This window comes from Diabrotica virgifera, chromosome 3 (genome assembly GCF_917563875.1).
Source record: "Diabrotica virgifera virgifera chromosome 3, PGI_DIABVI_V3a".
Lineage (NCBI taxonomy): Eukaryota > Metazoa > Arthropoda > Insecta > Coleoptera > Chrysomelidae > Diabrotica > Diabrotica virgifera.
Window position 1 is genome coordinate 27,844,158 of NC_065445.1, and position 26,611 is coordinate 27,870,768.

The following is a 26,611-nucleotide window of genomic DNA, read 5'->3' on the forward strand; positions in this document are numbered from 1 at the left end:
TTTTTCATTTCTCTTAACGTTAGTTCTAGTTCTCGAATAGTTATATCTTCTAGTTGTTCCAGGTTGTTTGGGGCGATGATGGTTTGCCTTACATATTCCTGTCTATTCTCTTGCAATAGGTTTCTAAAGTATGTTTCCCACTCGTTTACACTTATAAGGGATATCTGGCATCTTTCTTGTACGTTTTGTCTTGTATTTGATATTGTTCTCCAAGCTTCTCTGCTTTTTGTTCCTCCCATAAGAGTGTCTATTTCTTCACATTTCTTCAGCCACATATTTTCTTTGGTTTTAATCACTTCTTTTTTTGTTTCCATTCTTATTCTTGCGTAGGTTTTTCGGTCTTCTGAGCAATTGGTACTGAGCCATTTTTGATATGCTTCTTTTTTTTCCCTCGTCTTTTCTTTTAAAGAATCTGTAAACCAAGGGTGATTAGTGTTATTTGAGGATTTTTCCCCTAACGCTTCGAATGCAGCTTCATGTAAGCACTTTTTTAGCCGATCATATTTTTCATCTGCTGTTCTTGTATTAAACTGTGTATTGGTTATCTTTTGGCTCAGTCTTAATTTAAAAAGAAAGGAGATTGAATTATCTTTCAGTGCGTCGATGTTGTATTTGTACTGAGGCTGGTGTTCTTCTGTAATCTCTTCCTGGGTCTCTTCAATTTTGTTGTTCAAGATATATGGAAAGTATAGATCTGCTCTGAGTAAAAAGTGGTCAGTTCCACATTCTGCACCTCTATAGACTCGTACATCTTTCGTCACAATTGATGATTTCTGCTTCATGATGACGTAATCTATAATCGATTTCAATTGTCGGGTTGGCTGCGTCCATGTGTATTTATGGATGGATCTGTGTTGAAAAAATCCATTCGTTATCCGTAAGGAATACGCTTCACATAGTCCCACAAGTCTTGTTCCGTTGTTGTTAACAGTTTCTTCGCCAAATCTTCCCACAATGTCGTCATTGATCTTTGACCCAGTTCTGGCATTGAAGTCGCCCATCATGATAATCTCTTTTCGGTTGCTGATTTTTGAGATGGTGTCCGCTAGGCTTTCCTCAAATTTATCTTTTACATCCTGGTTTGAATCATCGGTAGGAGCATATACAACAAATATTTCTAATTCTCTGTTATAGAGTTTTAGACCTACTCTTAAAATTCGTTCATTTACGTATTCCCAATCTTTTATACTTTTCTTATATTTCTTGCGTATTGCAAATGATACTCCTGACTTTGCTCTGTTCTCCTTCTTCACTCCGCTGTAGATATGAATGTAGTTTTCCTTTTGTTCCATTCCAGTTCCTTTCTTTTTTGTTTCTGTCAGAGCGCAGATATCTATGCGATTCATTTTTAGTTCTTCAAAAATATTATGTTTTGTAGAGATTCCTTGAATATTCCATGTTCCGAAAATCATCGTCCGTTTCCGTAGCCTGTTTCGTTTTCCGTAAGTTCCATCCTGGATCCGAGGCATAGCGCGTGGATTTGTAACAACTTTAGTATTTTACGGGAATGAGTTGTTAGCCCATCGCCCAACCCCCAACCTGGAGGGCTAGAATTTTCTGTTAGGGTTTTTTCCCTTAGCCGAGATATTCCATTTTTTCAGGCGCTGGAAATTCGCCTTTCACCCTCTTCCGTCTGCTACATAACGCACACCCATTGTACGCTATGCATTGCCCAGCAATCACGACAAGGACGTGGAAGTAGGATTTGTTGATTTTTCTCCTGATACTGTGAGCATCTCCCAAGGCTGTTTGTGTGGCCAAGGCTTCGGCAACCTTAACCACCCCCAGGACTCCTTATCAACCCTTTGATCGATTATTTTTTTTTATGTTACAAAATAGACCTGTACTCATTTGAGTACAGTGGGTTTGTATGAGATCAAAATGATTATTTGGTTTTTATTCTTTCAGGTTCAATATTGGTATTGGAACGGATTTTCAAGAATTGCCGCCTATCAGTCCCATTGGGTTTTATGGAAAACGTTACAGAACCCTTGCTTTAGCTTCAGATGACCTAGCGAGTTCCAGTCATAAAGATGTATCGGTGGTAGATATTGATGTCGTTGATGTGCCTACTGACCACGAAGTATATTTGATGGAAATTTTAAAAGAGAAGGGCTTTAGAGCAACAGGCTCAGCAAGAGAAAATCGTATAAAAAATGTCCTTTGTTACCTTCCGCTGTAATGAAAAAGGAGAATCGTGGATATTTCGAATATCGCTTTGACAAAACAATTCCACTACTTTTGTAAAATGGAAGGGAAACAATGTGGTCGCAATGCCATCAAATTACGATAGTATTGAACCACTTTCAAAAGTGAATCGTTGGTGTGCTGCTGCCAAACGAAAAATTGATGTACCCCAACCCAAACTTTTCTCATGATACAATGCTTCAATGGGCGGTGTTGATCTTTTCGACCAATCGGTAAATAACTACCGAGTCAGTTTACAAGGTAAAAATGGTGGTGGACCATTTTTACCCACATGCTCAACTCGGCTCTTGTTAACTCGTGGAGGTTACAAATATTTGCTGGAAATAAAGAAATCGATTTTTTGGCTTTTCAACGAGATGTAGTATCATTATTTAAAAAGTTTTGGGAATTATACTTATTCTAGAACTTCCGATGTCGCTTATGCCATCAAAGAGTACGTTGGACTTGTATAAAGTGTGAAGTTACTCTGTGTATTGAACGTGATTGTCTTGTACAATTGTATACTAAGCAGTTAAATTGCATAAGTACAAGTATGTACCTATATTGTAAGAAAATAAAATATTTTAATCTTTACACAATGTTTTATAATTTTGACTCCCGATCAGCCTATTGTACTCGTATGAGTACACCTACTTTTTGCTAAAAATTTAATTTTTTTATGTCAAATAACAATGAATTTTTACTATTTAACCCAGATCCAACAAGGACATTCAAAAAAATCTTGTATTATCGAAAAAAAAAATGTCGTGGGATCAAATGGGTTAAAATGAGATAATTTTAAATAATTCATAACTCATCTGCTCAGCGTGGTAAAAGCTCCAACAAGAAAGATTCCTTAATACTCAAACAAAAGAGTAAATGAATTAAAAATGTATAAACATTATCAATTTCTTTGCAACACGAAAATGCAGCAGCTGCATAATACTATGGTCAAATCTGAGAGTGCAGGAAGAGTCTATACCGGTTTCGGAGGTTGTTTCCCCCTCATCAGTAGTCCCATATCCTCCTCTCTCAGATTCTTCCACGTACCACACTTTGGGCCTTTCCGAATTGCAAAGAAAGAAATGTCACGGATGAACTAGGGCCATCTACCGAAAAACAGAGTAAGTTATCAATCGAAGTAGCACAGAAAACGACAAGAAATATCGTCTCCATACCACCAGATTGACAACAGGTGGAATACTTTCTTTGGTTACACCTCATGAGATTTTCAAAATTTATAAATCATACAGGATGCCGAGGAAATTACGATGAGAGAATTTTAATTTAATTCTGTGTGTGTGTGTTTATGTTTTATTGGCACTGGTTTAAGTAACCAACTGGCCAGTCAATGTGTTTTGAATTCTCTCTTTTACAAAATATATGCTTAGTATCTAAATTTCAAACTATTACTACTACTAAGTTTTTTTACTCTGTTTTTTTATTATTATTTTTTTTAATATATTTTTTAACGTTTTTTTTTATGTTTTTTATTTATTTTTTTTTCTTTTGTTTTTATGTATTTTATTTAGTTTTTTTTTCTTTGTTTTTCTGTATTTTTTTGTATATTTTTTTTTACTACGCTAAGACCTAAACCCGATTCAACCTCGCGGAGGTTTAGATCTTCTTAGTAACTTTTTATTTTATTTAATTATTATATTTTTTTATTTTTTTTATTTTTTTTTTTCAGAGCTTTAATTTTAAACAATTAACATGGTTGTATAAAATTTTATAAACATCTAGATTGTTTGATTGTAAAAGGTATATAAGATTAAAAGGAAATTGTACATTAACTTGAACTAGATTGGAAAAAAGTTTGATATTTCAATAAAATGTAAAGGACATTCTAACAGCATATGTTGTAGATCAGCTATCTCTCCACATAACATTCATCATTATCTACAAGTCATATTTCTCTTTTGTAGACTGGAGTCAGACAGTGATTACTTCTTATTCGACAAATAGTTTTGATAAAGCCTCTGTTGGAAACTTGATTAAACCATGGTCTTGATGGGAAGTGTAGGCTGGATTTTTTTGTAATAATTCCTTTGTCTGAATTATTGTATTGTTCCTGCCATTTTGTCCGTTTGATAGATCTCATAATAGAAATTATGCAGAGCGGATTCCTTCGTTGTTGCTTTTTTAGCCAGATCATCTACTATTTCGTTGTTTTTATACCAAATGTGTGCTTTTATCCAACACAATATTATATTTTTGCCCGATTTCAAAGCTTCACTGTTCATTGCTATGATGTCACTAAGATATAATTTTCTGCAAAATTATGTACATTATATTTCAATTTCTTTGCAATGCTTTGGCAGTCTGTAAATATAACATAATTGGGTTCTTTTTGATTAATACATTTGTATGCTTCTTTGATTGCAATGAGTTCAGCTGTGAAAAATGTCATTTTTATCAGGTAATCTGTTGTTTATTTTTATACTTTTTTTGTGGGTAATATATAGCATATCCAACTTTTCCTTCCATTTTTGAACCATCCGTATATAATTTCTGATAACTCCCCCAGTTTTTTTGTACACACTGAAGGTGGTCTATTTTAGTAAGGAAGTCTGTCGCTACGAATATTACTTAAATGACAGTTAAATAACTGGAGATAAATATTCTCATAATTTAGCTTTCGAGACGAGCTTTGTTCTATTTGGTGTATGTCGCCCAATGGAATTAGAAACGTTGAGGAAGCTTTCCACAACTAAAAACAGTTTCTTTTTTTCCCAGTAATAATGAGTTAGGTATGAGGTGGTTAAATGAACAATTTTATTTAATAGCAGTTTATCGTTAACCGGCTATTTTAACTATAAATTTCTCACTTAGGTATTCCCTGCGTAATGAAAATGGAGGTTCATTAAGCTTCACATTCCATGACCAATATAGGTGTGCTACGAAGATAACCAGTGCATAACCTACGTGCCTTATTTTTGACCCTCCTCGATTTTTTGGAGTACAGAGTTTGATGCTGAGCCATAAAAAATAGATCCATAGTCTAAGATCGATCTTATTAAATTTCTGTATAGTAATATTGATATGTTTGGATCAGCTCCCCAGTTACTGACACTTACAGTCTTCATGATATTCATGCCTTTTCCATTCTTCGTAATATGTAATTTGTGTGTTCTTTCCAATTTAATTTAGAATCTAAAAATACGCCAAGAAAATTTTATTGAAGTTTTATAAGGAATACTATTATTATCAAATTGTAGATGCTTTGAGGAACATATCGTTTTTTTAGTAGAGGTAACATGGTTGATTTACTCTCTGATATTGTTAAGTTATTATCGGTCGCCCATTTTTTTATAATATTCAATGTCGATTTAAGGTAGTCATTACATCTATCTATTGACTTATTTTCTGCATATATCGCAACATCATCAGCGTACTGTAGGATTTTTATGTGTTGAGGAAGTTTAGTTTCTAAGTCAGCAGTATACAGTATATATAATATAGGACTTAAGATGCTACCCTGTGGTAGTCCCAAAGATGTGTATCGGGAGTTAGATTGATCTCCATTTAATCTAACGTGAACTGCTCGATTAATTTAATTCTAATTTAATTTAAAGAAATATTCCACCTGTTGTCAATCTGGTGGTATGGAGACGATATTTATTGTCGTTTTCTGTGCTACTTCGATTGATAACTTACTTTGTTTTTCGGTAGATGGCTCTAGTTCATCCGTGACATTTCTTTCTTTGCAATTCGGAAAGGCCCAGAGTGTGGTACGTGGAAGAATCTGAGAGAGGAGGATATGGGACTACTGATGAGGGGGAAACAACTCCCAAAACCGGTATAGACTCTTCCTGCACTCTCAGATTTGACCATAGTATTATGCAGCTGCTACATTTTCGTGTTGCAAAGAAATTGAGAATGTTTATACTGAGAACTAATAAGTAAGAATATGCTCAGTTAATAGTGAAAAGAAAGATCAAGGAAAAGAGAAATTCTTAAGGAAACGACTAAGAAACGTCCGACAATGGACAGGGCTAATTCAGTTAGATAAGTTTCATTAACCTCCATTGATGAGAGGGTACTTTAAGAAGAAGAATGTAGAATCATTGTTTTAATGCATATAACTCTTCGTAAAGTATGTTATTCTTACCCTGCATGCCTTATGTCAGGTATGGCTCTATCTAAAGCAATTTTATCACTAAGTAACGCATTGAATCCATTTACTTTATAAAGAGCATCATATTGGTCAGTTTCGTTACTATACAGGTGTTCTGGCTTGCCCTGTTCACCTCTACCTGTAACAAATAGAATTTTCAAAAAAAAAGTTTAATATAAAATCGTTATATAATATTTTCAGTATAAAATTTTTTTGTCCACTCTGTATATCATAAAAATTTCATATAAGATTTTTAATAAACACTTGACACCTTGGTTCCGTTTAGAGTAATAATTAATACAGGGTGTCCAGAAACTCTACCGACAAACGAAGACAGGAGATTTCTCAGATAATAAATTTTAAGACAATTTAACCAAATTCACCGAGTCCGAAAATGCTTCCTAAGGGAGCTAGAGCTCTTTGAAGATGGCGTCTTTTAACTAGTTTTTCTTAAATATCTCCAGAACGCTTCTAGTTAGAAAAACGAAAATTGGTACGCAGTAGTGCCAATTTATCTTCCAGTCTATTGTGAATTTCTAGTACCAGTCATAGTCTTGCTTTAAGTCGGTAGGACACACCGTTTTCTAGAAAAATCGATTTGAAAATTTTTCGTTTCCTGAATTTGAAAAAAAAAATTCCTGAATTTTCAAAAAAAAACGATGTATTTTACCAACTTAAACCAAGAGTAACTTTTAGTGCTAAAATACCTCATAATTTAATAATCTAGTGTCAAAAATTCTTAAAAATTAAAGACAAAAAAGTTATGCGATAAAATAACCGTTTACCTACCCAAAATGGACGCATATGACCGTACTAGAAATCGAGTTAATGAAATCGATTCATCTCTGGAATATGAATAAACGTACCAGTTTTCGTTTTTCTAAATAGTTTTTTTTTTAATTTTTTTTTGAAATTCAAAAAAGGAAAAATTTTCAAATCGATTTTTCTAGAAAACGGTGTATCCTATCGACTTAAAGTAAGGGTATCTCTTAGTACTATAATACCTTACGTTTTAATAATCCAGACTCATAAATGCTTAAAAATTAAAAACAAAAAAGTTATTAACAATTACCAGACGCCATCTTTAAATAGCTCTAGCTCCCTTAGGAAGCATTTTGGGACTAGGTGAATTGGGTTAAATTGACTTAAAATTATCTGAGAAATCTCCTGCCTCCGTTTGTCGGTAGAGTTTCTGGACACCCTGTATACTTATGTACGTTGAGTACGTTACGAGGCATATATGTCCCATAGTGAACCTTTGCCACAGTGCATTACGACACAGTCGACGTAGCCAACCGTTAATGTAATACGAGGTCTATTTGTCCCCGTAACGTAGCAAAGATGTTAAATAATTGCGTCTTGAAATTTCGAACGAGAATAAGCATAATCTAAATGTTTATTCATGTAGCCCGCGTCAGATCCAACGTCGAAGAAAATTTGAATCAAATTTTTAACCGAATTTGAATTAAATTTTTTGAATTAAATTTTTGATTTAAAATTTTTAACGATTTCTCAAGTTCTGATCATAGTAAGATCTTCTTTCTTTTTTATTAAGTGGGTAGGCGCAAAATTTACTTGCAATACATTTTAAATGCATTCATTTTTTTCGAATCCTGAGAAAATTAATAAATATTTTTGAAAATTTTAAACGCAGGATGAAAGATTAAATTATTACCGAGGGCCGTAAGTCCCTTCCAATAAACAAAAAGTTTCTTTTGAATGAGATATGTGTTAAAAATCACACTAAATTTTCTCTTTTTGACCCCTATAACTTATTAAAATAAACATTATAGAAGTTTTCAGGGACTTTCGGCCCTCGGTAATAATGTAATCTTTCATTCCTCGTTTAAATGTTTCAAAAATATTTATTAATTTTCTCAGGATTCGAACAAAATAAATGCATTTAAAAAGCATTTGCCCGGAATTTTGCGCCTACGCCCTTAAAATAAACAACTAATAAAACTTGTCATAAATTAAATTGAATTAAAAAAATAACATAAAAAGAAACATGTCTAACTATTAAAACTTTTACTACTTACACGACTATACAAAGTGTCATTAAATTAATGTAATCAAATAATCCTTATCATTTATTTTACAACCAGTATAAACCAAGATAAAAATAAACGATTTTTACAAATTTTCGATAAACTTCCATACTTCGATACGTATACACAAATAATGCATATAAAATTAATTTTATTTTCTATTGTGCATTTCAAAAAAATTTTACTGAATAAATATGTCCAAACAATAACGATATTTTTTTTCTTATTATATCAGATTTTCTAAGCGCCTTAAATGGTGTCAAATAGTATGGTATAGTTACACCCAAACCCAGACATCCAAAGTGAAAGTTATCCTCCAACACCAAATTATTCTATATGTTCCAAATAATGTTCAGAAAAAAGTCACACCATTTTGAGCGTCGGATTTGGGGGGGAGAGGGGGGAGAAATCTGTAAATTCGTAGTTTTTTTAAGTTTTTCGTCAATATTTCTAAAACAATGCGGTTTAGCATGAACAACCTTCTATACAAAATTGTTCTACATTAAATTTGAAATAAAAAAGGCCCTATGCATAACCCTTCTAAAATGAACAGTTTCAAAGTTACGGAGGTAGTATAGTATAATTGGTCCAAAAAAGGCCTAATCCAGACATCCAAAGTAAAAGTTTCCCTTCAACACGAAATTGTTATATATGGTTCACATATTGTTTAGTAAAAAGTTACACCATTTTGAGCGTCCGGTTTGGGGGGGAGATGGGGGAGAAGTCGGTAAATTAATAGTTTTTTTACGTTTTTCGTCAATATTTCTAAAACTATGCATTAGTGTAAAGAATGTTCTATAGAAAAATGTTCTACATAAAATTTAAAATAAAAAAGGTTCTATACATAATTGTTATAAAATCAACGGTTCCAGAGTTACGAAGGGTGAAAAGTGGAGGTTTTCGATACTTTTTATATTTACCGATTTCTCCCCCCTGTCCCCCCCAAACCCGACGCTCAAAATGGTGTAACTTTTTTCTGAACATTATGTGGACCATATAGAACAATTTGGTGTTAGAGGATCACTTTGGATGTCTGGATTTTTGGTATAGTTATACCATACATTGCCCGAAAAATATAAAAAGTATCGAAAACCTCGACTGTTCACCCTCCGTAACTCTGGAACCGTTGATGTTATAACAATTATGTATACAAGATTTTTTGTTTTAAATTTCATGTAGAACAATTTTGTATATAACATTGTTTACGCTAAAGCATAGTTTTAGAAATATTGACGAAAAACGTAAAAAAACTACTAATTTACCGATTTCTCCCCCATCTGCCCCCCAAACTGGACGCTCAAAATGGTGTAACTTTTTACTGAACAATATGTGGACCATACAGAACAATTTGGTGTTGGAGGAAAACTTTAACTTTGGATGTTTGGGTTAGGCCTTTTTTTGGACCAGTTATACTATACTACCTCCGTAACTTTGGAACCATGCATTTTAGAAAGATTATGCATAGGGCCTTTTTTATTTCAAATTTAATGTAGAACAATTTTGTATAGAAAGTTGTTCATGCTAAACCGCATAGTTTTAGAAATATTGGCGAAAAACTTAAAAAACTACGAATTTACCGACTTCTCCCCCTCTCCCCTCCAAACCCGACGCTCAAAATGGTGTGACTTTTTTCTGGACATTGTGTGGACCATATAGAACAATTTGGTGTTGAAGGATAACTTTCACTTTGGATGTCTGGGTTATGCCATCTTTTGGATCAACTATACTATACTAAAACAGATGTATCTACTCATGCCAATTTAGTACAAAAATAAAAGACATGCTATACAATGTCCAAACACATGGCAAAATCTAACTTTATGATTCTAATAATTACCTATGATTCTTGTTAGAGAATATCTTAAGAATATTATGCGTAATTTTTATTGACTAATCTTGTGACTTGTATACGATCCAATAAGCTTGTTGGGTTAAGGGGGTAGGCGCAAAATCTTGGTCCAATGCTATTTAAATGCATTCATTTTTTTCGTAAACTAAGTATCTAGTAGGTATGAGTAAACTAAGTATAAGTATTTTTGAAAAATTGAAACACAGAATGAAATATTACATTATTACCGAGGGCCTAAAGTCCCTGAAATCTTTTGTAATGTTTATTTTAATAAATTTACAGGGGTGAAAAAAAGAAAAAATTTCATGTGATTTTTAATTTCAAATATTTCATTCAAAGGAAACTTTTTGTGTATTCTAAGGGACTTTCGACCCAGTAATAATTTTGTGTAATAATTTCATTCTGCGTTTAAATTTTTCAACAATATTTATTATTTTTCTCAGGATTCGAAAAAAATGAATGCATTTAAATATCATTGGACCAAGATTTTGCGCCTACCCGCTTAACAAATTGCGGTCTTCCTCTAACCCTTATTTATCATTTATGAAATTTTAAGTATGTAATAACATGTAATTTATTTTCTTTCCGAACCGCTTATGTTGGATTTGATTGAAGACCGCAATTTTTTTAGCAATTATATTAAATATAAATTTATATTAGATAAGTCATTTTTTTAAGGTTTATTGCTTATGATTTTATTTTAGACTGTTTTTTGCTGTATATAATATACAGGGTGAGGCAAATAAAGGGCCTATTAGAAATATCTCGAGAACTAAAGGCAACAGAATCATGAAAATTGGAATAAAGGGGTTTTGAAGGATGATCTATTAAATGAAAATATTTTCATCTCTTTGCAACTTCCGGTTATACCGGAAGTTGCTTATAACTTCGTTTTTTTAAATGGGACACCCTGTATATTTTTACATTTTTGGATTCTCTTTGATGTCTTCTTTCTTAAAATATGAGGTTTTGTAATATTATACAGGGTATTTTAAAAGATAATTATGTTTTTTTATTAATTTCGTACCAAAATTAACACCCTGTAGAATTGTAGTAGTTTGACATCTAAAACTCTACTTACGTTCAAATGATTTTTAATATACTCTACTATTGTCAAGAATCATTAGTATAGCTAAATTTTTAATTTTAGTATACAGGGTTGGTCGAAACTCGGAATGAGTATTTTCTGAGTTTTCTTAAATGGAACACCCTGTATTTTAGTATTGTAATGAAATGATATTTTATGGTACTATTTTATTTCTTAAGCATTCCCTATTCGCGGTGTGCAAGTACTTGGAAGGGATACGCGAAACGGTCGTGCGCGAATAGCGGAGAAATATTGCAACTTTCTTAAATAATTCATATTGTCAACTGAAATTGTCAAATTGACGTACATTTCATACCTATTGTCATTTAAGAAGAAATTATATATTGCTTCACAATATTGATATGATATGCAATTATTATATAAAGGTAAATTTAATTAATTGTATTTTGCTTGCAATACTGCATTTTAATAACTAATTTTATTTACGACATACAATTGTTTACGTTTGAATAACACAACCTAAATCCTATTTTTTCTTAAAAAACCAATACAGAAGTAAAAACTTCGAGATGCATTCTGGTATAAAATCGTTTATTTAAAACTATCTAAAATGTCATGGATTGCAAAACGTTTTCGTTCTATACAGAACATCTTCAGTGCATCCTGCCGAGTAGTTTGAAACTAGCACACTGTATATATTGTTAACCTCATCGTATATGGTTTACATAATATAATATATTAAAATTTTATGACTACAAGTCGATGTTGATAGATAAAGTGGAACACATGCTAAAAGGGTGCCATGGTTCCCTGCTCGAAGATGCTAGTTGAGTTGGCCTGTGCCCATTGAATTGGCAAGTGTAAATAGAATTAGTGGAACGTGTTCAAAAATCAAATTTTATGCAAAAATGCGAAAAATCAATTTTGATGATTTTTCAACTTTACCTCGCTGTATCTTTGGTCGCTGTAAATATTTCCTCTTGAAAATTTTATTGTGTCATCTTTAATCAATAATTAATAATAATCATTATTTACTAACTCGGTTAGTTGATGAAATCCATCAATCATAATCTAGTTGATGGAATACTTGCAATTTATATGAATGAAATTGATTACTCATAATGATCTTTTAAATCGAATTTATAGTTCAATTTACAGCAATTTCTGAAAAAATTTTAAATATGCATAAAACATGCTAATGATATAAATATTTTCCAGGATGTCTCTCATTATATGAGTACAGCAGCGTTCCATTTTCCGACTCATTGTATGAGCCAAATAATTGGCATAATTAATATTTATTATATAAAAAAAAAGTAGTAACAGTGTAGCTCACACAAAGAAGGATGACAAAAATTAATAAAATATACATACATACAAATTACTCATATTAAAAATAATTCCGACGGACCGATTTTATTACAGAGTAAATATTTATTAATTTTACAGTACTTTGGGGTGCCAACTGTGCTCTCATTCCTTTTCACTAAGGCCCCGTCCCATTCAAATAGTGAAGCGAGATTGCGGCCAAAATACAAGAAAGAGGTCCTAGAGAGAGACAGAGAATGACCGGGAAAATTTGACAGGCAGTGTAATTTAAGTTGCCTATATAAATGGACCCGATTGAATCAGTATTGACAGTTCGTTGAATGGACCTCATACATCGATCTAAAAATACCCTCATTCATTAGACCTCATATTTTAACTTGAAGGCTGATTGGCAGTACATATTTCAAAATTTAAATACTTTTTTGTATTTACAGAGTAAATAGAGCACAGAGTACCATACTTGGTGTTTAAATACTTTTCAGAATTGTTATTTGTATTTATTAAAACAAATACTTTACGAAAGTATTTGGGAGTTAAATAATTTTAAAACTATTTAAATACTAAATTAGTAACTGTTTTATATAAAGTGAAGAAGTCCTTGATTCTGTTTTATGTTACTTTTATATTTAGAATTTTACTTTTATATTTCCCCGATTTAAATTACACGGCCTCTCAAATTTTCCCGGTCATTCACTGTCTCTCTCTTGTATGTTGGCCGCATTAATTTTCTTCATGCCTATTCCATCCGTGTTCGTTGGGTTCACTTCAAATTGGCACAAAAAGTGAAGCTTTTGTGTTTTTTGAAAAAAGCAAGAAATAAGTTGCTCGAAAACGGCGAGCGAGTGTGCCGGTGTTTAAAAACCTATCTTGTGAGGTTTTCTTGTTTATTGTCGACTTGACGCAATTGATGTTGATAAATTGAGTCAAGGGACCTCGGAAGTCTGGATGGAAGTACCAACGACTATTAAACGGTAAGTGGACCTCTTTGCGAATCTATTATCTCCATTATTTTGTTCTTCTCTCAAATAATTTAAATTGTTTGAAAACCCGGTGTCAAATCACCTTTATAAAACGAAAAGAACCAGACCTATGTTGAGATCTTTCCATCAGGATCGTAGACCCATAATTAATACTTTTTTAACTATGATTTTCAAAAGTAGGGGAGACCGGGGCAAAACGAGGCTCGGGGCAGAACGGGAAATGCATCGGTGTGCATAACTTATAGGCGTCATCATATCGGCAATAGCGCCATTACAACGAACGTGGGTTGACTCCCTTCAGTCATTAGAAAGAAACTTCTAGTCACGTAGTGTGCTTCTTTACAGACATAAAATCCGTTTTCTTTTGTTTTGTTAAAAATGTTGGTGATATTTATAGAAGTGTTATAAGGTGAGTAAGCAAGTTTTATCACGTTTTACATTCAAATATGATAGATATGTTACTGAATTTTAATATTGCGTGCTGTGAACCGTTTTATATCTTTTACGTCAGAAATTACTCATTTTATTTGAAATGATGTCTGTTGGCGTAAAGCGGTCAAGGCAAGACGGAATATTATCCCAAGTTGCTTCTCTCTCTTAAATTGCCACTACTTTATAGCATTTAAACTTTGTAAGAAGAATCTGACTAAAACTGAAAACTAACAAAAAAAAAGAATGTGTGTGTACTTTGTACGCACGTAAGAAGTTATACTTCCGTTATATAATTTCAAAGAAATAAATATACTTAATAGGTTATTTGTATTTTATTTAAATATTAAACTAACTTTCTTACCTACCACTTTTAAAAATTGTTTATTAAAACGATACCAATTAAAAAAAAGAATATGAATCGTCCGAGATTTGAACCCGGGACCTCTCGATCTCCGGTCACATGCTCTACCACTGAGCTATATTCCCTTTGCTTTGACAACTTACAAGATTTCTCATACATATTGACAAATATAATAGACCAAGTGAAGTACACAAAAATACTTTAAATATACTTACTATTATTATAAAATATCTTATTCCCGAGGAATACAAATCCAAAGACACATTATAATAAATAATACATTTACTAAATGTTTTAATTTATATCGAGAAACTACGGTCGTAATGGTAAAAATCTGTCTTCCTCAGAGCCTCCTTGACAACAGGTAGACCTAGAAATAGTACTATCGGAGGATGGAGGGAGACAGATTTTAATCAAAATGAAACCGTAGATTTTCTTATTTTACATTTACTAAAAACACTAATATATCCTTTTAATGACTTATTTGCGCTGGCACATACATATCTTGAAAGATTAGCAACGAACTACATACTGTCTGTGTGCGCATGCGCACGGTATTATAAAATTTCACTCTCGATCGTAAAGAAGTATAACTTCAAAATCACAGAAAACTAAAGAAGAAAACGAGATGAACACTGACTCATGAGAAGATGAGGAAGATTGTGGCTGCATCTACTGTGGATATTTATATTTGCAGTCATTTGAAGGATGAGTAGTGTGCAGTTTCTGCAATGGATGGGCTCATAATTCCTGCGCAGGTATTGAAGATGAAGACGAAGGTGCTCATATTTGTGAACTCTGCCAGCCAGACTAAAATACATTCCAATTGCCCCGTAAACGGGGCAAAATAGGAATTTCGGACTGATACGTTAAGTTCCTTATAACCAAATAACTAAGCAATTTGGATTATAAATAAAGTAAGTTATATGAAGTTTAATAGCAAGTGATCCTGTGTGACTCTGCTATTTTTTAATACACAGTTTAATTTTCTTTCTATGATTTTTTCTTTCTTAGGTATCCCGTTCTGCCCCGCTCTCCCCTATGTATGTTTGAATTTTCCTCTAAGATTTTTAAACATTAGATTTTTGCTAAGCGTCCCCTTGATAAACGACTTTTTTTCAATAATTTTATTGTTTTCTTTTCCTAAAAGGTAGTTTTCATCGTATCTTTCATAAAATGTGGTCCAAGATTGACAATTTCTGCAAGTTGAAAGAAATACAAGTTGGGCGATTAATAGGGAACTTGCATAAAATTTTTAATTCGAAAAAAATGTTATAAATCACAACAGAGCAGTTCTGAACCAACAAAGTAAACACAATTGTATATAATTTTAAATTAGACATTATATTATAGACGGCAGTAGAAAATACAGTTATGTGACGTTACAAGTGTTTTTGATCGTTTGAACTATTCATAGAAAATTTGTACTTTTACAAAATGGTTTTATTTTCCATAGTTTCCTATCAAACACCAATCTCAACAAACTGGTATATATTGTTACAATGAAATAGAATCAATGTCATTAGAATATAAATATTTTTCCTTTATTCAGCGTCGACGAGCTGGCCAAATACCCAAGTAGGTGGAGACCAATAAACTAAAGAAGAAGAAGAAGAATATACCTAAATATAACTAAAAAATATAACCATAAACGGAACCATATAGTTAAACTATGTGACGTCACGGGTCGTTTGAACTATTTTAAAATACAGAAGACTTTAAATTTGTACTTCCAAGTTATTATGAGTTTTTGAAGCATGAAATTTTGGAAATCTCATTTTCATACAAAACTGAACATTATTATGTAATAAAAAAAATGTACAAGTTCCCTATTGTGCCGATGAGTGTATTTCGTTTTAAACCATAGAAATACTGGTGAAAGATACAGTTATACAATTCACTGTCGCTAGCAATACGTAAAAAGGAGAAATACATAAAGAATTCAAATAAAAATATGAATGTTTTCACGATCAAGTCTACATCGTGGAGAATGTGTCGTTTAACATAAAACTTTTACATGTAAATTTTATGAACTGCAAGGGCAAACGTGCAACAAATGCATAGGCGTTCGTTTATCAAGTTTCGCAAGGTTAACACAATACATATTTTGTTGACCTAAAAGTGTTGTGACATTAGCACCTGCAATAAATCATAATATTCGGTAGTTAAATTTCTTTAATGGTTAATAAAAAATGAAATTAAGAATACATAATGGGTAATAAAGATTATTTTGATTGTTTATTTGTGAAGTACTTTCAGTTTATATTTTTCGAGACTAATGAAAATGTAATTAATTTTTTATGCAATTTTTGATACCGAATTGGTAATATGAAGACGACCACGGCAAGAAATAAGGACAAGAGAAAGGAATCCAAAACCCAAATGAGAATCAATACATTGAACGTTAGATTGCTCAAAACAAGAGACAGTGGAATAGTAAAAGTAAACAGGGCCAAATAAGGTGTAACTATACACCTTATGGGCCATATTTAATACATTTACATAAACTTATTAAACATTTATCAAAGTTCATAGAAATATCTATCAAATAAGCCCTCGAACAAGTTGATAGCATTAAAATTTATGCACCAAAACTTTTTCAAAATTTATTTTTTTTTATTTTTCCAAAAAATGTTATTGTTTTTTTTTTAATAACTCCGTTTATTTTTAAGATATCAGGTTTATCTCTAAAAACCGTTTGGAAGTTAATTCCAAGGGCTATTTAACCACGTTGAATTTAATCTTTTAGACCCCTCACTTTTTTAAAAATAAAAGATTTAATGGCCCCGGTTGCATGGTTTTCACAACAAAATTTAAGATTTAAACGTTTCTATCTCGGTTATTTATTACCCTATGGAAATAGTAAAACAGGTAAAATATTTGACACAGAATAAACTAAAATTTGGGTATTTATCATTTTTAAAGTATATTGAGTATTTTTGGAGTGGTTATCAAAAGAATATGAAAATTACAATAATTTTAAAAATTTTGATTTTTTAAAATTATATCTTTTTTTCAAAAATATGCATTCTAAACCGGTCGAAATTATTGAAATCATTACTTATGCTAATATAAAGACGTTACTGTAAGGATTATTATAAATTTTAATATTTGTGGAAATGGCGTATGTTTTATTTTTCACTTTTTCCTAAAAAATTCGAAAGAGTTCTTTTATTTTCATCTTAACTTGCTTAATTTTGACGCTATTAACTTGTCCTGAAGCTCATTTAATAGGTATTTCGAAGTACATTGACAAACGATTAGCACGTATATTTTACACATTGCATCGTTTTCCCGTTATTTAAGCTTGAATACTTAGATTTGAGTACTTGTCGAAAAAAATACACATTCAATTGCCAATAACTCACTTTGAACTAACATGAGTTTAGTTCTTTAAGTGAGGAATATATTCAGTTTTTTATTATCATCAATTTCATTAATAATAACTATTTTGTAAATGCTTATAATTTTTTAGTTATACTTGAAAAACCGATTTAAAACATGCATTTTTTTACGAAAAAATAAAATCTTTGGTCTTTAATAACTCAAAAAGTGTTGATTTATATTAATAACTTGACATAACAAATTTTGCTTATAATTTGTCCCTCTATCGATTTATGGTATTATTATTAATAAAATAATTTTCACCCCCGAGAAGGGGTGGCATCCACCCCCAGGGTAAAAGCGCTAGTTGGCATTATGTCACCTTTGTTCCTTGAGGTATTCTCTAATTACTCACCAATTTTCATGAAAATCGATGGAGGTTCAACGAAATCGGAGGTGAAAACCTTCAGCGACTCCACTAAGCCTTACTATTACATCAAATATACCAAAATCACATCAAAGAGTGTCAATACGTATCAGAAAGGATTGTAACAACAAAGCTAAGAATAGGCAAGGAAGACCTGAACATCATCGGAGTATACGGCCCAGAAAATAACAAGCCTCAAAACAACAAAATGTTTTGTGAAAGTCCTATGTGATGTTCTGGATGTTTTTACCTTTTTTCACAACTTCTGACATATATTAATACATAATATATTAAAATCTACAATCAACAACTAAAGTTTTTTATTGAAAAAAACAAATTTTTTGACAATTCAAGATGGGATTCCTTTCTCATTTTAGTCGTACTTTAACCTTTTGGCCATAGCTCCGATGATGGCTTTTTAAGCCGAAAGCGCTCAACTAGGAATTATAAAAAAACTTTACACACTCAAAAAATACTTTTCTTTCTTATTCTTTCAGTTGTCAGTGTGTATAAAACATATCATCATTTTGATTTAATTAAAAAGAGTTATGTTATTTTATATTTACTTGGTTTATATGCAAGACGTTTATTATTTTAAAAATTTAATTTTTAATTCTTTTTGATGAAAGTTGGGCCCGGATAGCTTAGGCGGTAGATGTTTGACTTCCACGCCGGTAAGCCAGTGGTCCAAAATCCCGAAAAGCTGGCCAAAAGTCAAAAAAAATTCAACGTTTTGAGAATATTATTACATTTTCTAAAAGAGAATTAAATTCCCTATTCAGTGTTGGCAACCCTAGAGCTACACACACCCAAACTTACATGGAATCACCATGTATTTCAAAGTAATATTTATTTATTTTGAAAAAATTTGTTATTGTTGCGAAGAATAAAGGTTTTTATTGAAAATAAACAAATATACAAGACAATCGGATAGTACAGCCCGGTACGGTATAGACTATTTGCTTGAGTTGCAAGTTGAACGAAAATAAATAAACTAACTTTTGCGTCCAAAAACGAAAATATGCCTCACGTGGGGTTATAGAACTTACAACGAGGAAAGATTATTGGTCTTGTGGAGAAAGTAATGTTCTCAGATGGACATAGCTGCAGAGCTAGGCGTAATACAGGGCGTTCTGTCCAAAACATATGCTAGATAACAGGAACTAGGAAAGCTCAAAAATAAAGCACGGGAAAGTCGCCAAAAGTAATAACGGCTCTCCACGATCGTTTAATTGTCCAATCAGCTGGAAGACACCCAACCATTTCTCACCTGCAGCTCCAAAGGCAGCTTTTCGAAGCTACATGTGTAACTGTTTAAGTTGAAAAGATAAGAAGAAGAGTTCGTACCAAGAAGTATACAGCAGTTGACAGTTATGGGTTCCCGAGTTATCGAGGCAGTACAAGATTGACCGCCTAAATTGGTGTCTTAACCACCAAAACTGGAACATTGGGGATTGACAAAATGTGCTATTTTCAAAAACAGTCAGAATTTAATGTAATCAGATGGAAAATCAGATGACCCACGAAATCGTGTACTTAGAGGTCGAGGAATACACGCAAGAATGAAATCTGTCAGATCTGTTCACAAATATACAAGGGGAAGTGTAATGTTCTGGAGAGGAATTGTGATCCGTAAAAAAACTCCTTTAATTTTCATCCAATCAACTTTAACTGCTCACAGGTGTGTTGATAACCTGTAGTCAGGCTCTGGAGAGGCGCAACAGGAGAAAATTTAATTTTATTGCATGATAATGGACCTCTACATACCATTAGAGTGACTACAGGCATCATTGAAGCAGAAGGTATCCCTTGCTTGGAGTGGCCTGCTTGTTCACCCGAGCTTAATCCTATAGAGTATTTGTGGGATATGCTTAAAAGAAAAATTAGAGCTCGCCGGGATAATCCACAAAACACCTCACGGCTAGTACAAGCTGCTTTTAAAGGATGGAGCAACCTACCACAACAAAATGTTGATAATTTTATTAGGAGCGTGCCCACGCAAACTGAAGCTTGCATAAGGACTAGAGGTGATAACACTGACTACCACAAAATACAAAAAAATAAATAAAAACAAGTTAAACATTATTCGTTTTACATTGAAATTTTGTATGCTATTGACTTTAAAACAACTACTTTCAATTTGTTTGTTAAATAAGTTATTGTTTTATTTAATTGTTATGTATTTGTTATTAAATTGCTTTAAAATAAATATTGTTTGACTTCGTGTGTTCGTTTTTTTAAATTCGCCCGAAATAATAAGAAATATCAGGTGATTCCATATAAGTTTAGGTGTGTGTATATCTCCTATATCTGAATTTCCGGTTCAGTTTAAAGTTGACCTTCGTACGGAACAGAAGCGCAGTTAAGAATAACGAATATTTTATACGCACAGTCTTACACAATCGCACAAGATGTTACTACAATCATCTTTTAGCTTATATTTATTTCTCTCTTTAAGATTCAAAAAAAATTAGCTGCCACTATCTGCCCCTTTAGTTTTGCGAGAATTTTTTGTACAAGCGCTCTGCGCTATGAGTTTGAATATGAATCGTTAACAACGCACAATAAACAGATCATGCCGCAGCATTCAGGTAGTTGTTATGACTGTAGATCTTTAGTTATTTCAGTATCCTAGGGTAAAATCGTAGATAAAAGGGTCAAGTACAATATTGTTGAAAAATAAAGTCAAAATTAGTCTTGACTTTCATATGAATAATAATCGAATTTAACGTTGAAATAAAAAATTGGGGGATTGCATCCGCCATTTTGTTTTTTGAAATTTCGATTTCGGATTCGTACTTAGCAACCTCAAAAACCCCAGGATATCAAATTTCGATGGTATGACATATATTTAAAATACATAAACCCGTCATATTACATCCGCCATTTTGTTTTTTGCAATTTAGACTTCAGATTCGTAATTAGCGACCTCAAAAACCCCTGGATGCCTAATTTCATGCAAATCCTGCCTGTGAGCCGCCGGCGAGAACATCTACACATTTTTAAAATGTCTAATAGGCCCCAGGTCGACTCATCCTGAGTAAAATGAGTACCTTTGGTAAAACCAGGGTTAATAATAGGCGGCTGAAGCGTAGCACTGGCCCTGTTACCTTTCTTGTATACCGTAGGCCCTATATATAGCAGACTACCCTGCCATCTTCCCTTCCCAAAGCCGCGTTAGTGGTACAAAACGGGAGACTATTATTATATTTTTAATTCTTTTGGTGAAAGTTTGTTGATCTTAAAATTTTGAAAAAATTGAGTGGAGTGACTGGAGATGGCAATTGATAGGATCGTCTAATGACGGGCAAGATCACCAGTATTTATATAAAACGATACGCCTTTGAAATTGTTCCGCCCAGTTTTAAGTCTGATAAATTGTAATTATACAAATAGGTTAAAAAAAGTCAATGCCAACTTACATTTCTTTGTATTACTATCAAAAGTATACATATTTGTATAGATAGGTAGTCAAACTCTGTCAAACGTCGATAAAGATTTATTGCGGTTTAAGAATTAATAGCGTGCCATGTATAATATGTTACTTAATGTACTGTTTTTAAATTGAATCATTTTTCGGTAATTATACATTTCACAGTCAAAACATCATAATTCAATATTTGCTTGTCCACTGCTGAACATAGATCTCCCTCATAATTTTCCATTTGTTTCGATTTTGTGTCTCTTGCATCCAATTCCTATGACAACGCTTTAGATCATCAGTCCTACTTGTTGGTGAACGACATCTGCTTCGATAGACATCATCTCTTGGTCTCCATTCCAGTATCCATCTGTTATCTGTCGTTCGTACCACGTGATCTACCCAGTTCCATATCAGTGTTGACATATTAGACTTATTCGTGGAGCATGCCATGAACGTATCCTGAACTTACCCCGAGGGAGATCGCCTGTGCATTACGTTTTCGGAGGGAAATATTCGACCTTATTGAACGTCCAATTTTGTAATGCGCAGGCGTTCTCCCTCTGGGTACGTTCGGAGTATAGCGTGAATAGGCCTAGAGCTCTACTGCATCAACCACTCCACAGATCACCTACCTCCTCTAGATGTTCCACGATAACGCTTTGGTTAAATATGAAAAACAGCGCTCCATGCCGCTTGTATCGGAACTAATCCAAGCGGGAATTTCAAAATGTAATTTTGGTGGGAAGAAAATGTTAGGTTAAAATATTTGTATAGTTAAAAAAAAAATAATTTGGTTTTAAAATATGCAAATTATTTTTAATTTCAAATATACAAAATACCATTTGGGAAAAAATAAGACATGGCAACGTATTTTTATTTATTTATTTAATACCAGCAAAACCACTTTGTATATACTTTTTTACAAATCGTATCTTTACAAATGAAATTATTAATAGTTATCTTCCAAATTGAGTTCCAAATACTTCTACAAAAGGGTATCTCAAATGATTGAAACATGTGTGCATCTCCACTTGTTGAAGGACTTTCAACTAAAACAGAAAATTAATATAATTGATTTGATAATAACCATGATTCATTTCACGTAAAATAATTTTTATTAATTATATATTTTCAGTAGGGGTTACTTACTTGGTGTTACATTCATTTTCATTTGCTTCCCTACACCACTAACTGTGTTACTTGTTCTCTAATAACAAATACTACTTGTTGAACTCACCATGCAAATGTAAGCTAGGAATTGGTTCTTCCTAGGGATCTTCAAATCACATTCGTTTTGTTTCAAAAACTATATTTGAATCCATTTTATCTAAATCAGGATTTTTATTATTGCTAACAATCAGATAAACATTTACTGACATAAAGATAAAGGCATTGGCATACTGACAATGATGACAATTGACAAATTATAATGATACTCAGACTCAGTGATATAGAAGAAATCTTCACTCCAGGTGCATGGCGACATCTTAAAAAACGTATCATTACTAAAAATGGCATTTAGTTTAGGATGACCTTGAGATACCTGCGTGAAACATCTAAAGAGAGTTAAGTGATCTGTGAACCACTCGATCTTTGTCGTAGCTGGCGGTTTGGGATCTTGTCTCGTAGTGAAACACCCAACATAGCACTTTTCATCGCCCTTTGAGACACACGGATCTTTTGCACTGTTGTCTACTGCTACATATTTTCTATGTATTTTTTTCTAGCGCTTTTCCTTCTTCGGTTGCTTCATTTTGTAACATTTCTTCTCTGACTTTCTTTCTCTATTATTTGTAATGTGTACTGTCCCTTTTCTCTTTTTTCGCCCCAATCGCTTCGTTTGCAGTTTTTGACGTTATGTCCTTAATGTACATGTAAAACTTGTAATATTAAAAGTAAGTGAATTACGCTCCAAATATTGTTGGTCACAATCACCCCCTAATTAGCATCACATATACATTTTAACATTACCACTTCACAAGTTACTTTGTCTGTATATTATTTATATGATCTGTAAGTTTCATCGGTTCAAAGTGCTTCGTTGTGAAAAAGCTGTAGTTAAAATGGCTTGAACGAGTAACTTATCACGAGTTTAGGCAAATTTTGAACAGCCATAGCATAACCAATTTTTGTCTGACAAGAAAACAAAAAATCAAAAATATTCAGAAAAGCAAAACGTACATTTTATTACTCTTTGTTGGTATTCCTAATTGTTTTTAAGTTAATTCCATAAACAATTACGATTTTTTTTCAAAATTAAAAAAAATAATTTATTTTAAATCCAACTTTTTTCAAATTGAGCACTTTGAACCAATGAAACTTATAGATAATATAAACAATACATAACTAAAGTAACTTGTAAAGCGGTAACGATTAATTTTATTTGAGAAGCTAACCAAGGGGTGATTTTCGCCATTTTTTTACCAAAAAATAAAAGGGACCAACAATATTTTGAGCGTAACTCCCTTACTTTTAATGTTAGAAGTTTTTTAAAAAAACAAAAATAAACCTTTTTTTAAACACTTTAAAAAAGTTGAAATGAATTTTCCCCGAAAAGTGCTCCGTTTCTTGGTTATTTCACATTGAAATATTCGATTTGGAATTTGACGAAGAAGAACCTACATTTCATTAGCTGCAACTCTGCTTCTACTACATTTTTTTCAATTTTTTATAAGCTATATTTTTACTAAGAATATTTTTTTCGCTAAAATACTTACTTTTTGAGTTATCTCCGAAAAACCGTTCAAAAACATTTTTTTTTTTTGGTTAAAAATGAACACATTCACTCGCAAATAACTCGAAAAGTACTGACTTAGTAAAAAAACTCTATAGAACGAAAGTTACTTAGAATTAGTTATTTTATCCAATTCCGGACGTATATTTTGAACGTATATTTTTTTTACCACCGAGAAAAAATTTCACCCCGTATTTTTCAATTTTTGTAAAATGGAGGTGATGTAGAATTGTAAACTTTTTCTTATATAATAATAGACAATTTCAACTACCTATTCCCAAATTTTCAATCTTCCTTTATTTTTTTGGAGGTTTTCGTAAAATTTTGCGTTCCCTGATCGGGCTATAAACAGCATCAATTCTTTTGAAACTATTGTTGACTCTTTTTATTTTTTTTTTTTTCTTTTCTTTAAAGACTTTTCTTTAAAGACTTTTCTTTCAACAACAAACGACTCTTCAAGAAGGACTTTTTCTTAATTACGTAACCACGTTGAGTATTCCATTTTTTTAATGAATATACTCTATTATTTAACCAATCTTACTTACACTGTTATTATCGTACATCAAAACATCCTTAATAAATTTAAACCTTACAATAGAAGAAGAATTTCTAATGAATGACTACCAGATGCAGCCATGTGAAATCTGGTAATCTTTCAAATTCTATTATTCAGTGAATAGGAAGCGTTTGAATCTCTAATGAATTCTTTTATATAATATTGCAATGATGAGAACGTTCACAGTATTAACATTTAGAAATATTACCAAATAATAATCATCTAGGTGAATCTTATTACTTTCACTAGATGTTTACGGTGTTCACATTAAAATTTTAATAATTTTTTGATAGTACACAATACAGGATGTAGGTGGCGAATACAGTAAAAAACATTTTGTAGTTGTAATCAAAAGTTGCATAGGTAGGTTTCGCCAATATAATATTCGTTTCTATCTGTAATATCTTCTTCTTTTGGCATCATGACCCTGGATGGGTCTTTGCTTTTCTGGCTATGTCTTTCCATTTAGATCTCTCTTGTGCCCTTCTCCTCCATTGTCTTACATTCATAGTTTTCAGGTCATCTTCCACAGGCCCGCGCCTTCCATAAGGGCGAAGGGGGGCGGAGCCCCCCGGCGCCGTATTCAAAAGGCGCCAGTAGGAGCCGAAAAAAAATTTTTGGCAATACCGAAATTACCTGAAATGTTAGTAATATTTTATTATTTTGTAAAATTTAAAACTTACCAATCGTAGGTAGGTATAAAAATGGCAGTAAGTATTACTCTGATCCCATAGTTGTACGAACCCTTATTTCTCTTATTAAACTTAACCATATTTGTTCTCTGATGGTGTAATCGTTGTTTTTTGTAAATATTTATAGTATTCATAATAATTTATCGGTAGGTATATTACTTTCCTAAACACATAACAAATAGTTTGTAGGTATTCGCTCCGTGCATGACTGACGCAACACCTAGCTTCACCAGGACCTCGATTTTTGACCCTTCGCTTCGTTATCGATCTGTACACTAAACAGATACGAAATGCATACGTTCGATAACGAAGCGAAGGGTCAAAAATCGAGGTCCTGACCTTTTTAGATCTCACAAATTGACGTTAAGCATATGATAAATAGATAACATTTATTTACCATTTTTTATAAAATTTCTTATACCAACAATGCCAATGACATTACAAAGATAGCTCCAATAATGTCATTTTCGCCACTACTCACGCTGACATCGTTTCTAGGTACCCCCACCATGGTCACGCACGGAGCGAATACCGAATACCGATTCTAGTCCATTCATTCACAATAAAATATTGCAAAACTTCCGAATTTTAAAGAACCGCTTGGCTTGACATGAAGTTTGGCATACACATTGCTAACCTGCCAAATAAAAAAGTGATATTGTGCTGATATGTGCTTTTGCCCTAGGGGTGAGTTTCACCCCTTCTCGGGTGTGAAAAAGTATACGTTTAAAACAAGTCCGGAAATTAATAAACTGACAAATTCTAAGCAACTTTTGTTGTATAGAGTTTTTTCACTTCAAGTCAATACCTACTTTTCGAGTTATTTGCGAGTGCATATGTTCATTTTTCAACAAACAAAAACACGTTTAGAAACCCACGAAAAACACTTTTCGGGGAAAACTCATCATAACTTGTTTATTTTTGTTTTTTAAAAAAGTTTCTACCATTAAAAGTAAGCAAGTTACACTCAAAATAAAGTTGGTCCCTTTTTTTGGTAAAAAAATCGTGAAAATCACCCCCTAATTAGCATCCTAAATGAAATTAACCGTTACCGCTTCACAAGTTACTTTACTTATGTATCTATTATCTGTAAGTTTCGTCGG

At 32.5% G+C, this 26,611-nt stretch overlaps 1 protein-coding gene across 1 annotated transcript in view; it reads right to left on the reverse strand.

Moving 5' to 3' along the window:
• The window catches only part of LOC114340315 (N-acetylgalactosaminyltransferase 6), a 119,956-nt gene that overhangs the window by 42,927 nt on the left and 50,418 nt on the right, over window positions 1-26,611 (reverse strand). The window contains exon 3 of the mRNA XM_050647833.1: window positions 6,299-6,443. Within this exon, the coding sequence (XP_050503790.1) occupies window positions 6,299-6,443 (145 nt within the window). The remainder of the gene's footprint in view (window positions 1-6,298; window positions 6,444-26,611) is intronic.